This window comes from Camelina sativa, chromosome 16, assembly GCF_000633955.1.
Source record: "Camelina sativa cultivar DH55 chromosome 16, Cs, whole genome shotgun sequence".
In the NCBI taxonomy this organism is placed as follows: Eukaryota; Viridiplantae; Streptophyta; class Magnoliopsida; order Brassicales; family Brassicaceae; genus Camelina; species Camelina sativa.
The window spans coordinates 5312691-5324358 of NC_025700.1; the positions used below are offsets into that span (position 1 = coordinate 5312691).

The 11668-nt window shown below is 37.1% G+C and overlaps 3 protein-coding genes across 3 annotated transcripts; 1 reads left to right on the top strand and 2 right to left on the bottom strand.

The window, feature by feature from the left end:
* On the top strand, positions 1858 to 4269 carry LOC104749858 (putative tRNA pseudouridine synthase). The gene is made up of 7 exons (XM_010471569.1): positions 1858 to 2095; positions 2184 to 2219; positions 2416 to 2528; positions 2632 to 2780; positions 2924 to 3068; positions 3154 to 3555; positions 3646 to 4269. The coding sequence occupies exons 1-7, from the start codon at positions 1870 to 1872 to the stop codon at positions 4105 to 4107; spliced, it is 1533 nt and encodes a 510-aa protein (XP_010469871.1). The 5' UTR covers positions 1858 to 1869; the 3' UTR covers positions 4108 to 4269.
* Positions 5223 to 6507, bottom strand: LOC104753386 (GDSL esterase/lipase At2g30310-like). Its single transcript, XM_010475646.2, has 3 exons — positions 5873 to 6507; positions 5514 to 5772; positions 5223 to 5416 (listed from the first exon to the last, which is right to left on the bottom strand). The coding sequence occupies exons 1-3, from the start codon at positions 6497 to 6499 to the stop codon at positions 5223 to 5225; spliced, it is 1080 nt and encodes a 359-aa protein (XP_010473948.2). The 5' UTR covers positions 6500 to 6507.
* On the bottom strand, positions 8755 to 10892 carry LOC104749859 (protein NUCLEAR FUSION DEFECTIVE 4-like). The gene is made up of 2 exons (XM_010471570.1): positions 9723 to 10892; positions 8755 to 9401 (listed from the first exon to the last, which is right to left on the bottom strand). The coding sequence occupies exons 1-2, from the start codon at positions 10847 to 10849 to the stop codon at positions 8972 to 8974; spliced, it is 1557 nt and encodes a 518-aa protein (XP_010469872.1). The 5' UTR covers positions 10850 to 10892; the 3' UTR covers positions 8755 to 8971.

Sequence of the window (11668 nt, forward strand, 5' to 3'; positions counted from 1 at the left end):
GACATTCGGTAAAATAACCCTCGTACAAGCATATATACCCTTCCGGTGGGTTCCAGGGGCGCTGGTTAGCTCGAGGAATCAAAATTGTGACGTTGCTGTTAAATAGACCACATGCGTTCAGCATACGTTCACAGTTTTGATCGAACTCAAACTCTTATCGCCTCCAATTCGTCCTTCATGATCTAACAAAGGATCGATGTCTTCGATCGATATTCATAAAGGTGCAAACCGGTCTTCTTCTTGTGACAACATATCTTGAGTCAGTTCGTCACTCCCGTCTTCATGACGAACTGGTAGAGGAGTTTGTGGTGATGAAGCTCCAGCTGAGCAGCGAGTTAGAAGAGATGGGATTTTGGAGCCCGATCTACTGAATTCTCCGATCTGCGTGATGCGTCTGGAGGTGCGACGAATTAATTGTCCGTTTTCGCTTTCCGGCGAAAAAGAAGGATCTAAAGTGCCCGCCATGATGTGAGTTCGGAGAGTGCGGAAGAAAAATGGAGATAAGTAAATAAAAGGAAGAGAGTTCGGAGCAGATTACCTTTCGCTGTTGGCAGAAAATGAGAAATGACGAAGAGAGGGGGCGTACTTATAGAGTCGAATGGGCGGCAACCCCACGAAGAGTAATTATGACCTACGCGACTCTTCGATTTCCGACCTAGCAGATGTGACGCAAACGACACGTGTCATCCGAACGACTCACGGTGAAGCGACGCAGGAATCCCGGGTAACATCAAATAATTCTTTATGGTCTAGATCGGATATTCTCTTTTCCATAGTTCAAAATATTCGAATTGAATTCCAAATATTCAGAACTGGGGGGGGGACTAATTGTTGGTGCGGGATTTAGCACCCCAGACATATCGAACTAAACCAGAAAGACAATTTGGTTATTTAATTGGGAATCCGATTAAATACTCAATTAGGCCATTTAAGCCCAATTCGGATAGAGGAAGCCCAACCTCGAGGGTGAAGAACCGACTTCCACTTCGCCCGGCGGCCGATCTAAGAGATAAAGTAACTTTCCTTATTTCAGTTCGTCCAATAAGGAAAGTTAATAGATTATGCGATCTACGAATATGTATAAAGAGGGAGAGACTTCTCCATTGTAAGACATCTATTATTGAATACAATTACTCAGTTCTCTTCTTGTTCTTAGCAATAGAAACCCTAATTCTTCAAGATCAGTTCTCTTTTTCTCTAATATCAAAGTTTAGATCGGTTTTCTAGAAAGTTTACTTTACTGAATTTGTTTTCCCCCATAAACAAATTCATTGTGGAAATCCAGTTTCTACACCGTCCCAACCTTATAATACCAAGTGGACCACAATCACGATGGACCTCTGATCTCAAGAGCTTATTTTGCTGTTCAAGATCCATATGCATTATTATTCCAAAAAAAGGAAACAAAAAAAAAAGACCCAATAGACTAATTCTTACATAGATGAAGAAATACTAATACATACATATATGATATATGCATATTGCATGGCTTGCTTTGCTACATCAGGATCGTCTATCACCAGTGCACTACTTCTGAAATGTTCACTATCTTCAAAGTTTGAAAACCGAAGATGAGATGGGCTAAGGAAGCTGAGAAGAAACGAAGGTGATGAATGATGAAACGTTTGATAGACGTGAGGCGTCAGGGTTTTTATAGTTTCCCCTTGGAGAGTCACGTAGGGTTTTCAACTTTAAACAAAAAAACGTCAAAACAAGTTTCCAACGTCTTGATGTTTTTAATGTATATCTAAAACCTACCCGTTGTTTAACTCCACCAAACGGCACACAGTTTGGGAGAATAAATTCACCGGAGTTTATGTTAGCGCCGGTTCTAGAAACATAACTGGCCAAGTTTTGTTTATTTTTGTCATGGCAGTATCGTTTCTACGAAGTCCAATTCCTTCGCGGGTCTTCTGGTATCCGACCCGACTTATCCGGGTCACACCAGCTTTAGTACGATTCTCTTCCTCCGCCGCCACATTTCAGCCGTCTTCTTGTTCAAATAGCTCCGACCAAATTCTTTCCGCTAAATGGGAATCATATCGGAAGAAGAAGGTGGTTATTCGAATTGGGTACGTGGGTACTGATTACAGAGGTAAGATTTTTAGCTCCAGACTGATTTTGACTGTGAATTGAGTCATTGTTCTGTACAAAGATTGTGACTTTGTTCTCTCCATTTTCAGGTTTGCAGATTCAAAGAGACGACCCTTCTCTCAAAAGTAAGTGTTTTTGTCTTAAAGTTTGGATTTTTACACTTGATAGTGATACTTAGCATAAACCCTAAACCCTGATTCTTCTACTAGTTCCTTCAATTTCAAATTTTGTGGTTATCTTACCTTGTACATCTGTGTAAAGATTATGTTTTGATGTTCTCTAGTATGCTAAGTTAAAGCTCAAATATTTGAAAATTTGTAGCTATTGAGGGTGAGTTGGAAGTTGCTATATACAAGGCAGGTGGGATTAGAGATAGTAACTATGGTGATCTTCATAAGATTGGTTGGGCTAGAAGTAGTCGAACTGATAAAGGAGTAAGCTTTTTCTTGCTCCGTTCCATAACTAGTGGTCCTCTTTTGATGCATATATATTCACTGTGTAATGTCTTTGATTGTTGTTATTGGTAACTTGTTTTAGGTTCATTCTTTGGCAACGTCAATATCGTTGAAAATGGAGATCCCTGAGACTGCGTGGAAGGATGATCCTCAGGGCACTGTTCTTGCTAAATGCATTAGCAAACACCTTCCTGAGAATATCAGAGTTTTCAGTGTTTTACCATCAAATAGGTGAGTGAGAGAACCTTCTATAATGGTCCTGGTCTTGGTGCTATATGATTCTAGCATTTGAAAAGTTGAATAAGATTTTGAAATCATAGGGTTGCAACCTCATGCTTGCCTCATTTACAATTATAAGATTTGTGTCTTCATAGGAGGTTTGATCCCCGAAGAGAGTGTACACTTAGGAAGTATTCGTACCTTCTTCCTGTTGATATTATCGGGATCAAGAGCAGCTTTACATCCGATGAGATTGACTATCACATTACAGATTTCAACGAAATTTTAAAAGAATTTGAGGTGAGAGCTTTGCATCATTTCTTTGGTTATTAGAGACTTTAAGATTGTTACATTTTTGCCTCATTGGCATTGTTTTTTCGTGTAGGGTGAGTATCCATTCCATAACTATACACAGCGGTCACGGTACAGAAGGAAATCTGACCAAGTAATAAAACAAAGAAACGGACGTCCTCCAAGGAAACCAAAATCAGTCAAAGCATCAGAAACAGAGTTTACAGAGGAGAACCACGGAGAAATTGAAGAAGAAGAAGAAGAAGAAGAAGAAAAAGAAGTGGATGGTGAATCTGATGAACATGTCCTTCCTGATTCTGATAATGTTCAGGTGAACAGTCGCGCAAGATGGTTGTATGAGCCAGATGAGACAGATAAGCTGAGCGGTGCTCATTTCAGAAAAGTGTTTCGGTGTAGTAGTGGTAAGCTGGAGCATTCACTTGGATTTGGCTTTGTCGAGATCTCCATATGGGGTGAATCATTCATGTTACATCAGGTAATGTATATATACAAAAACATGGATTGCTTATAGTAGTGTTAACTAAAATAGTATCATTCTTAATTTTGTAATATGTTTGGAAGTTAGATACGGAAGATGATTGGGACAGCTGTGGCAGTGAAGAGAGAGCTACTTCCTAGGGACATCATACGACTATCACTAAACAAGTTCACAAGAATCGTTTTGCCTCTTGCTCCATCTGAAGTACTGATCCTTAGAGGAAACAGTTTTGAAGTGCGTAGATTGCCTGAGAGGCCAGGGGTGGAAGCAACAGATGAATGGAAAGAAGTGGAGAAGGAAATAGAGGAGTTTTACAGAGCAGTGATGGTTCCACAAGTGAGTAGATTCTTGGATTCTGAGAAATCTCCATGGAAAGAGTGGGTAGAGCATTTGGATAGGAATGATGGTTTGATAGACGAGGAATTGAAAGATGTAAGGAGAGGTTGGGAAGAGTGGAAAGCCGCAAAACCATGGATGGCTAAGAAGAAGACTGAAGATGGTGATGAAGAGGTTAGTTCTGTTTCAGTAGCTGTTCATCAAGCTGTATGAGAAAGTCTTAACATTACTCACAACTATTTTTTGTGCACCTTTGGTAGAATTTGTTCTGATTGTTATCTCATTTACATTGATAAAAAGTGTATTTTGGAAAGCATCTAAAGTTTCTTCACTTCACATTGTTTTACACACACACATTAAGGTCTCTCTGTTTCAATGCAGTGGTAAAATACTGTTTTTACATTTTACCTTTTCGAACATTTTTCAGTTTTCTTTTTTCTTTCTTTTGTAAATCGTAAAAGCAAACACAAGCTCTCTTAAGATTGTTGGTTCATTTAGAACAAGCTTTCTTATACAAATAGTGGGTACACCTTTTTGAGTGGCTTGATTAATAACTCAAGGTTGTGTATACAAGTGAAAGAAACAATTCCATAAAACGGTAAAGGCTATTTTAAAGCTAAAGAAGTCGAACACACAATACACTAGTAAATCATACGATTTGTATCCATTGCTAAATTTGGTTGTCCTAAAAATGGAGAAAGCGACCTTGTCCCTATGGCGTCATATCTGATGTCACTCACGCGTCAGAGATATATGTCTTGTTAATTTGCATCATAAAGATATCAAAATCACAATCAATTAAGTAGGGAAGTTAGCAATGAGTAAATGATGGGGTTACATGAAGACGTGTAATCATTCATTGAATGTTTTTCTTTTCTTTTGAACTTTGCTTCGTAACGCTTCTCTTAGTCACACTCTTCGTTTTGACGATGCAGCACATCTTCGTTTTGACGATGCAGCACATCTTCGTCTCAACATGTCGTCTTCAAGGATCATTAAATTGAATTTTGTTGGAATTTATTGTCTCTTTGACTCTTGGCGTTATACGATATATATTGTAGAACATTCTTTTTCCATTCATATAGAAAAAGAAAAAAAAAACAAGAAATAACTTTGTTTTTGGAACGAAAAAATTGATGATTAAAGTTTGATTAACATGATGAGAGTATCAAATATCAAATATAAGAAAATTCAGTATACAGCACCCGTTAGATACATAGATCCTCACAGGGCCATAGATGTATTAGTATTACGTACGTGTACCGTGGTCATTGTCAAGACAACAATTAATACATTTTGTAATTGATTATTTCGTAAATTATAGTGATTTAATCCTTGATCCACCCTCTTATCTGAGCATCCACAAAGTTGCCAAGGTATTTGTAAGCAGCCTCCGAGGGATGAATTGAGTCCCAAAACAAGTGATCGGAGTGATTCGGACAAGTCTTTGTAAGGGGGTTGCACATGAAGCTCATTTCCATGTATCCTGTTCCGCAACATCCTTTCTTCGTCTCCTTGAATCCTGTTTTCATTTGTACGACGATGAGTATATATTGCATAAATTAGCTAGAGTGAAATTTAGATGACTTGCGTAACAAGGAAAAAATATGGTATTATACCATATTTGGTAGGGTTTTGGATCATGTCCATCACAGGGTCGTAGACATTGGCATAAAGGAATTTGCTTCCCGGTAGAGACGCTTCGATCTCAGGCAGTTTCTTTACTAGTTTCTGATTGTATAAAACGGAGTCTTTGTTCTCTTGTTCCACACAAAATCTAAAAATGTTTCTCATTTTCGCGGTTATTTGGATTGGTAAACATCCCAGCGGCGGCAACCCTCCAACCACAATATTACGGCAACCTAAACTATAAAGCTCCTGGACATGTACACAAGAGGTAAAGATTCGAGAGTCAACACGAAAGAAATATCATCTACTGGTTTCAGACCTAGAGAATGAAAATATATGAGATTTTTACCCGGACAAAACCGTCAAGCCTCTTGAGGACAAAATCTTGGTAACCATAGATAGTAGGATACTCAAGACGCCTCGTGGGGATATCATAAAAGTTCAAGATGAAATCGTTAGGCCCTGCACTAATGACCACTAAAGCGTTGTTAATGATCTCCATTGCTTTCTTGTCTCCTACGATACCTTTGAGGCGAGCAATGTAATTCTTGAACATGCTTGGTTGTTGTGAGACCGGGATTGCTTGACTAGAGAGTGAGGTCCGGTCATCGTAGCCCGCACCGGCTGACGCAAAACAGACTCCAGTGACAATGTCTTGGTCAGAAATGTTTGGTTGTAGAAACGGAGGAACAAACTCTTTGATGTTGAGTTTGGAGGAAATGACGTCTGAGATAAGTTTTCCGTTAGAAAATCTTCCGCTAGCTTCATGGCCAGGGAGATCAACACCGTAAGGGAGATGCTTAGCCTTGAAAACGGTTCGTAAATGGTAGTTGTTGTTGCCTGTATCTGCGGTTGAGTCACCGAAGATTAGAATCGCTGGGAAAAGCGGCTGCGTTGTGACATTTGCAGCCGCATTGCAAGACACGATAAGTGTTCCAACGAAGAGACCAAACACTATAGTTTTGGATGTAGACATTGTGAATTTTTTTTTGTTGATTTGTTGATTTTACTTTGTTGAATTTGAAATGTGTTTGGTTAGTAATTTATAAGGGAATGAGCTTTGACCTCTGTAGGACTGAGTTAGTTTTTGAACCATGCTGTTTCTCTTATTTTGTAAGTTTGTTTTTCTTGAGACTGAAAAAGAAAAGATAAAAAGAAAACAGTATCTAATTAAAGATATAACTAGTATGGTCAAAAACAGAAGAACTTTAAACTAAATTGGTCAAAAAGTAAAAAACAATTTGTTGGTCGGTGTAATTAAAAATACAAAATCTTATGCAACAATGTACTATTATTTAAACTAATGAATGTATTAAATATTAACTTAATTAACTATAATTTTTGTACAAAAAATTGGGAAATTAAAACAAATACATTTCTTCTAATATGGGCCATAAACTTCCTTTGAGTCGAAAGTACGGAGACATGATTGCAAATGGCTATCCATCTTATAAATTGGCCAAAATTTTTGACATTGCTATTTGAGTTTCTTTTTATTTATTTTTTGAGATTATGCGATATTAAATTTATTATTGATAAAAAAAAAATGTTATATACACAAAATATGAAGAAACCGGACAACTAGCAGAATTTGAAGCAACAAGCATGTTGTTACATATTATTAATGAAGGAGGTTGATCAAACTTGGCTCAACCGTGCGAGAACCATAGTTGGAGAAGATCTCCAAGGTTCGAGTTAAAGTTCCAACACCGACAAAATATGAACAAAGATTCAATTCAGATAGATTCAAAACCGACAAATACACAGATCTCTAGTGATATGTTTACGGCGGTTTACGAAAAAACAATACCGAAAAATATACTTCTCGATAAAAATAGTCGTGCCCATGATTATGATCTACTAATATACAAGAAGAGATGTTACAAAATATTGACAAAAGAATGTTTATGTAACAAAAATATGTTTACATAATGTTGACAAAAGAATGTTAATGTAATACCCACTAGTACCAAGACTCAAGATGCTACATGCTAGTAGTCATGTTAAAGACCGTATGCAATTTGGTTAATTTTTTTATTAGGTACTCTGAGTTTATAGACTATGTAAATTAACATACAAACATCAGATAGCTTGTTTAAAAGCATGAGTGTAAATTGGAGAGGCCACCTCAGTGGCCACGTATGGTATCATCTATTGTAAGTTGTTTCGTACTTAACCATTGATCATGACAACAAATTTTAAAGAATGATACATTTCTATCTCCAAGTTATTTACACCTGGTTGTATACAATCACATCTTAAAAAATTTAAAAGCTGGTTTATTTTATTTTCCTTTCATCTTGCTCATATTAAAATCCATACAATTTAGATACCTAGGTATCGTGTTATTATCATATTATTATCATGTTAAAATGATAAAATCTATGTCGAGCTTCACACCTGGATTTTAGCATACGATAGAAAAAAACAACTATTCATATGTCGTGTTATTATCATGTTAAAATCTTATGCCAACTCGAAATTGCAGCTACATATCACATATATATATATATGTGTGTAGCAAAGTCAGTACTAATTTTTTTTTATCACATAGTACAACTTACACTGTTACACATTCTTGAACATGAGTTCTAACTCGGTAACAAAAATATAGTGCAAATATGCTAAAGTATACATGTCCCATTTAGTTACACTACTTAGTGTGAATCTAAAATAAAATTCCTGTAAAAAGTCTCCATTAATTGCCAAAGTTTTATGGCGGCATACATTATGTATAGGTATGAAGCTCAAATCTTAAATTCTGCGTAATACATTGCATGTCTTGATCTCGACCATATATATTGGTTAAGATCTCTTCTGTGGGTGAGAACGTTCACGTCGTCTCTCTCTCTCTCACTCGCAATAACTTACACCAAATTATCTAGACGACATCATAGAGTAATACAAATAATTCGATTTAGGTGAGAGTATATTGATTATTGATAGGGTCCCCAATAAAATTACTTAAAATAAGAGCCGCATGATCTCGATTTCTTGGACCCACGTTCGAACCAACAAGAACACCAACTACGTACCAACAGAATATTATGTTTGCATATATTAATTAGGCTCACCCAAAATTTCTTCAAGTCCTTTTTGTCCACTAATAATCAAACATAGTCGTTTAAAATTCTTCAGCATTCATAAATGATCTAGCACTAATTCAGCAACAATGATAATAAAGGATCATTCTTTTATGTTTTTGTTAAAATAAAGGATCTTTATAAAAATTCGATTTCAGTATACATCACTTTGTTTCTCTCTATCTAATTTTTTACATCCTTACTCATATACAAAAAAACCTGAGTATCGGTTACTCTTAAACCGGTTTATATCGGTTAAATACAAAATTATGGATTTTACCAAAACATATTGCTTAGCCTGCTAACGTCGGAAAACGCTACGTTTTGCCATAAAATAACTTCTTGTTCTACTCCATCTTCTTCTTCTACGGCTTGTGTGAATAGAACTTGCGGTTGCGTGCATACAAAATGGCGGCGAGGACGGCGGCCATCGAACAGAGCATTCCCCAATATACCAAAGTGGTATGAAAGCAATGCATCCCAAAACACTTGCCGTCATCTCCGTAGAGAGCGGCTCCGTCGCGGTAAATTTTAGCGGCTAACGTACCGAAAGCAAAAGATCCGATGGGAATGCTTCCAACAACAATATTGTGGTTAACTCCAAAATGCTTCGTCCCAAAAAGCTCTGCGGTCATTGTGACGGATAGTGAAGTCAAGGCTCCGGAAAAGACTCCGATCACCGCCGTGCTGATGAAGAGAGAGATGTCTGAGTCGACCAAGAGGAGGAGAAACGAAGCTACCATGGCTACCAATGAAACCGCCATAGAGACCGGACTTGATGGCATGTATTTGCTCCTGTAATGAATAAAAACAAATAAAGATTAATAATTAGCATTCGGACAAAAACGAAAAAAAAGAAATAAATATTAGAATAAGCAAAAAAAATCTCGAGAAATTAAGGGATTGATTATAAAGAAAGTGTCGATTTTTCGAAGGTTATTCGATGAATGAGACCGACGAACACGTTAGATGCAAGGAATGCAACATTTGTTATAATTGTACGTGCTAGGTCAACGTAGTTTGTATTATTAAGTAATTGATTTAAGTTTTATAATAAGTAGTATCTTGCTAATTAATCGAAATTCAAAAGGGTAAAAGGGTTTAAGTGATTTTTACCTAGAGAAGAAGTAGTCGAGTAACGAAGGAAGCAAGCGGCCAAAAAATCCAAACGACGACGCGAGAGCAACCAAGGAACTAGTTGCGGTGCAGCCGCGAGACTCAGCGATCTGACCAAGATTGTTCATAAAAACTAGCCCCACCGTTGGACCGAATAAATAAAGTCCAAAATATATCCAAAAGTCCTGTTTCTTCCATAGTTGTGTCCACTCGACCTCTTCTTTAACTCCAACTATTGCCTTCTCGAATTCTTCTTCTTCTTTCGTGCGATCTTCTTCTTCTACAAATTCGAATTTGTCGGGAGCTTCAAGATCGTGCACCTTTTGTTGTGTTTTCCTAGAGGACACAAGCTCTTTGAACCAAACTCCAATTGGTATACCGATAGGAGAAAAAAGAAACAGAGCAATGCCGACGAGTACTAAAACCGTAGGAGCTGAGAGAAGACTCGTAGCCACCGCGTAGATCCCCGTGGCTATAGTCAAGACGAACAAAACGATGAACCCTACTTTAACATCTTTAGTAGAAGACGTCGTCTTGTCTCCTCCGTGTCTCATCAGCATAGGAGCCGTCACGAAACAAGCGACCAATGGAACAAGAGAGTTGAGCAAGAGATAACCCGAAGCTGCTTCGCGTGGAGACGAGTTGGAAAACGAGTTGACCATGTCGGTGTATATCTTCCCGCTCAAACCTTGAAAACTCGCCGTGATCCCCACGGCGACTTGACGGTTCATCGGAAAGCTATTGATCGCCACGATGTAACAAGCCGTGTTGATCCAACAGATACTGTTCCCGGCCAAGAAACTAAGACACCAGATCTGTGGGAACGACAATGTAAACATCTTTTTGGCGATGGAGAGATACTGGAGACCGTAGCCGGCAAAACCTAGTGACCCTCCGACGAGAAGGACAAGAGGGAGAGGAAGATAAACGGCGGCGATCCCGGAGATGAAACCGAGTACTTTCCCGGCGTCGGAGGCGAACGAGAGATAGTTTAGCTTAAACTGAGAGATGGAGAGAAACTCTTTAAGCTGTGAAGAGTAAGCTGGGAAACTCAAGTTAGTGCCATTGAAAGATTGAAGCCAGAGGACAGCGACGAGGCTTAACCATGGGAGAACGTTCGGAGACATTGTTTCTTGAGTGTGATATTAGAAAAGAAAAAAAGAATAAGAGATTGTGAAATAAATTGAGCAATATTGGTTGAGGAGGGGGGAGGATTTGTATTTATAACAAAGAGAATATATTACGATTTTATAATCCTAATAGGATTTGATTGTTGTGGTAATGAGAAGGAAGATGTGGTTAGTTTAGTAATACAAGAAAAGGAAAGAGGAGGTTGGGTTTTTTTATTATACGTTTAATTTAATGCTGATGTTGCCTTTTTACAAAAACAAATTTTTGTATTTTTACTTGTGTTATTATCTACTTTGCAAAATAAATAATAAGAAATTAAAATAAATCTTAAAATAGATTCGTAAAAAGAAAAGAAAAAACTACCTCTACAAAAGAGGAAATTCATGCCTCAATATACACAAATTCTTCATTTACCTATATTACCTTGGAGTTTGGATTAAGTTTAGATATTCTTCCCTAACAATGCAATTTTTTTTTGGTAATTTATGTTTTACAGGTTTAAATATTTATTTTAGTCGGCAATAGATTTTTATATATAATATTACGTAAGAAATATATGAATTTTCATATAAAGAACATTGAACTGTTATTGAACATCAATATATACATATATCAATGTATGAGGACATTCATGCCTCAGTATATATATATATATATATATAGTTTTAACATGATGTGATTTCCTTTACTTAGCAAAAAAACGTTTTTGTCTTTACAGTTCTTAATTCTAATGTTAATTGATTAATTGATAAACTAAATTTATGCTATTTAATTTGAGTAAATTTTAGATATATTTGATTAATTAATTACATTTT

What these genes read in the sequence shown, in the direction of transcription:
- LOC104749858 (XM_010471569.1), top strand. Translation starts at nt 1,870, where the DNA reads ATGGCAGTATCGTTTCTACGAAGTCCAATTCCTTCGCGGGTCTTCTGG. An exon ending in AGACGACCCTTCTCTCAAAA is followed by an intron (nt 2,220 to 2,415) that starts GTAAGTGTTTTT and finishes GAAAATTTGTAG; the next exon opens with CTATTGAGGGTGAGTTGGAA. An exon ending in AATCATTCATGTTACATCAG is followed by an intron (nt 3,556 to 3,645) that starts GTAATGTATATA and finishes TTTGGAAGTTAG; the next exon opens with ATACGGAAGATGATTGGGAC.
- LOC104753386 (XM_010475646.2), bottom strand. Translation starts at nt 6,499, where the DNA reads ATGTCTACATCCAAAACTATAGTGTTTGGTCTCTTCGTTGGAACACTT. An exon ending in GGCTTGACGGTTTTGTCCGG is followed by an intron (nt 5,773 to 5,872) that starts GTAAAAATCTCA and finishes GTACATGTCCAG; the next exon opens with GAGCTTTATAGTTTAGGTTG. An exon ending in CCAAAACCCTACCAAATATG is followed by an intron (nt 5,417 to 5,513) that starts GTATAATACCAT and finishes AAATGAAAACAG; the next exon opens with GATTCAAGGAGACGAAGAAA.
- LOC104749859 (XM_010471570.1), bottom strand. Translation starts at nt 10,849, where the DNA reads ATGTCTCCGAACGTTCTCCCATGGTTAAGCCTCGTCGCTGTCCTCTGG. An exon ending in CTCGACTACTTCTTCTCTAG is followed by an intron (nt 9,402 to 9,722) that starts GTAAAAATCACT and finishes TATTCATTACAG; the next exon opens with GAGCAAATACATGCCATCAA.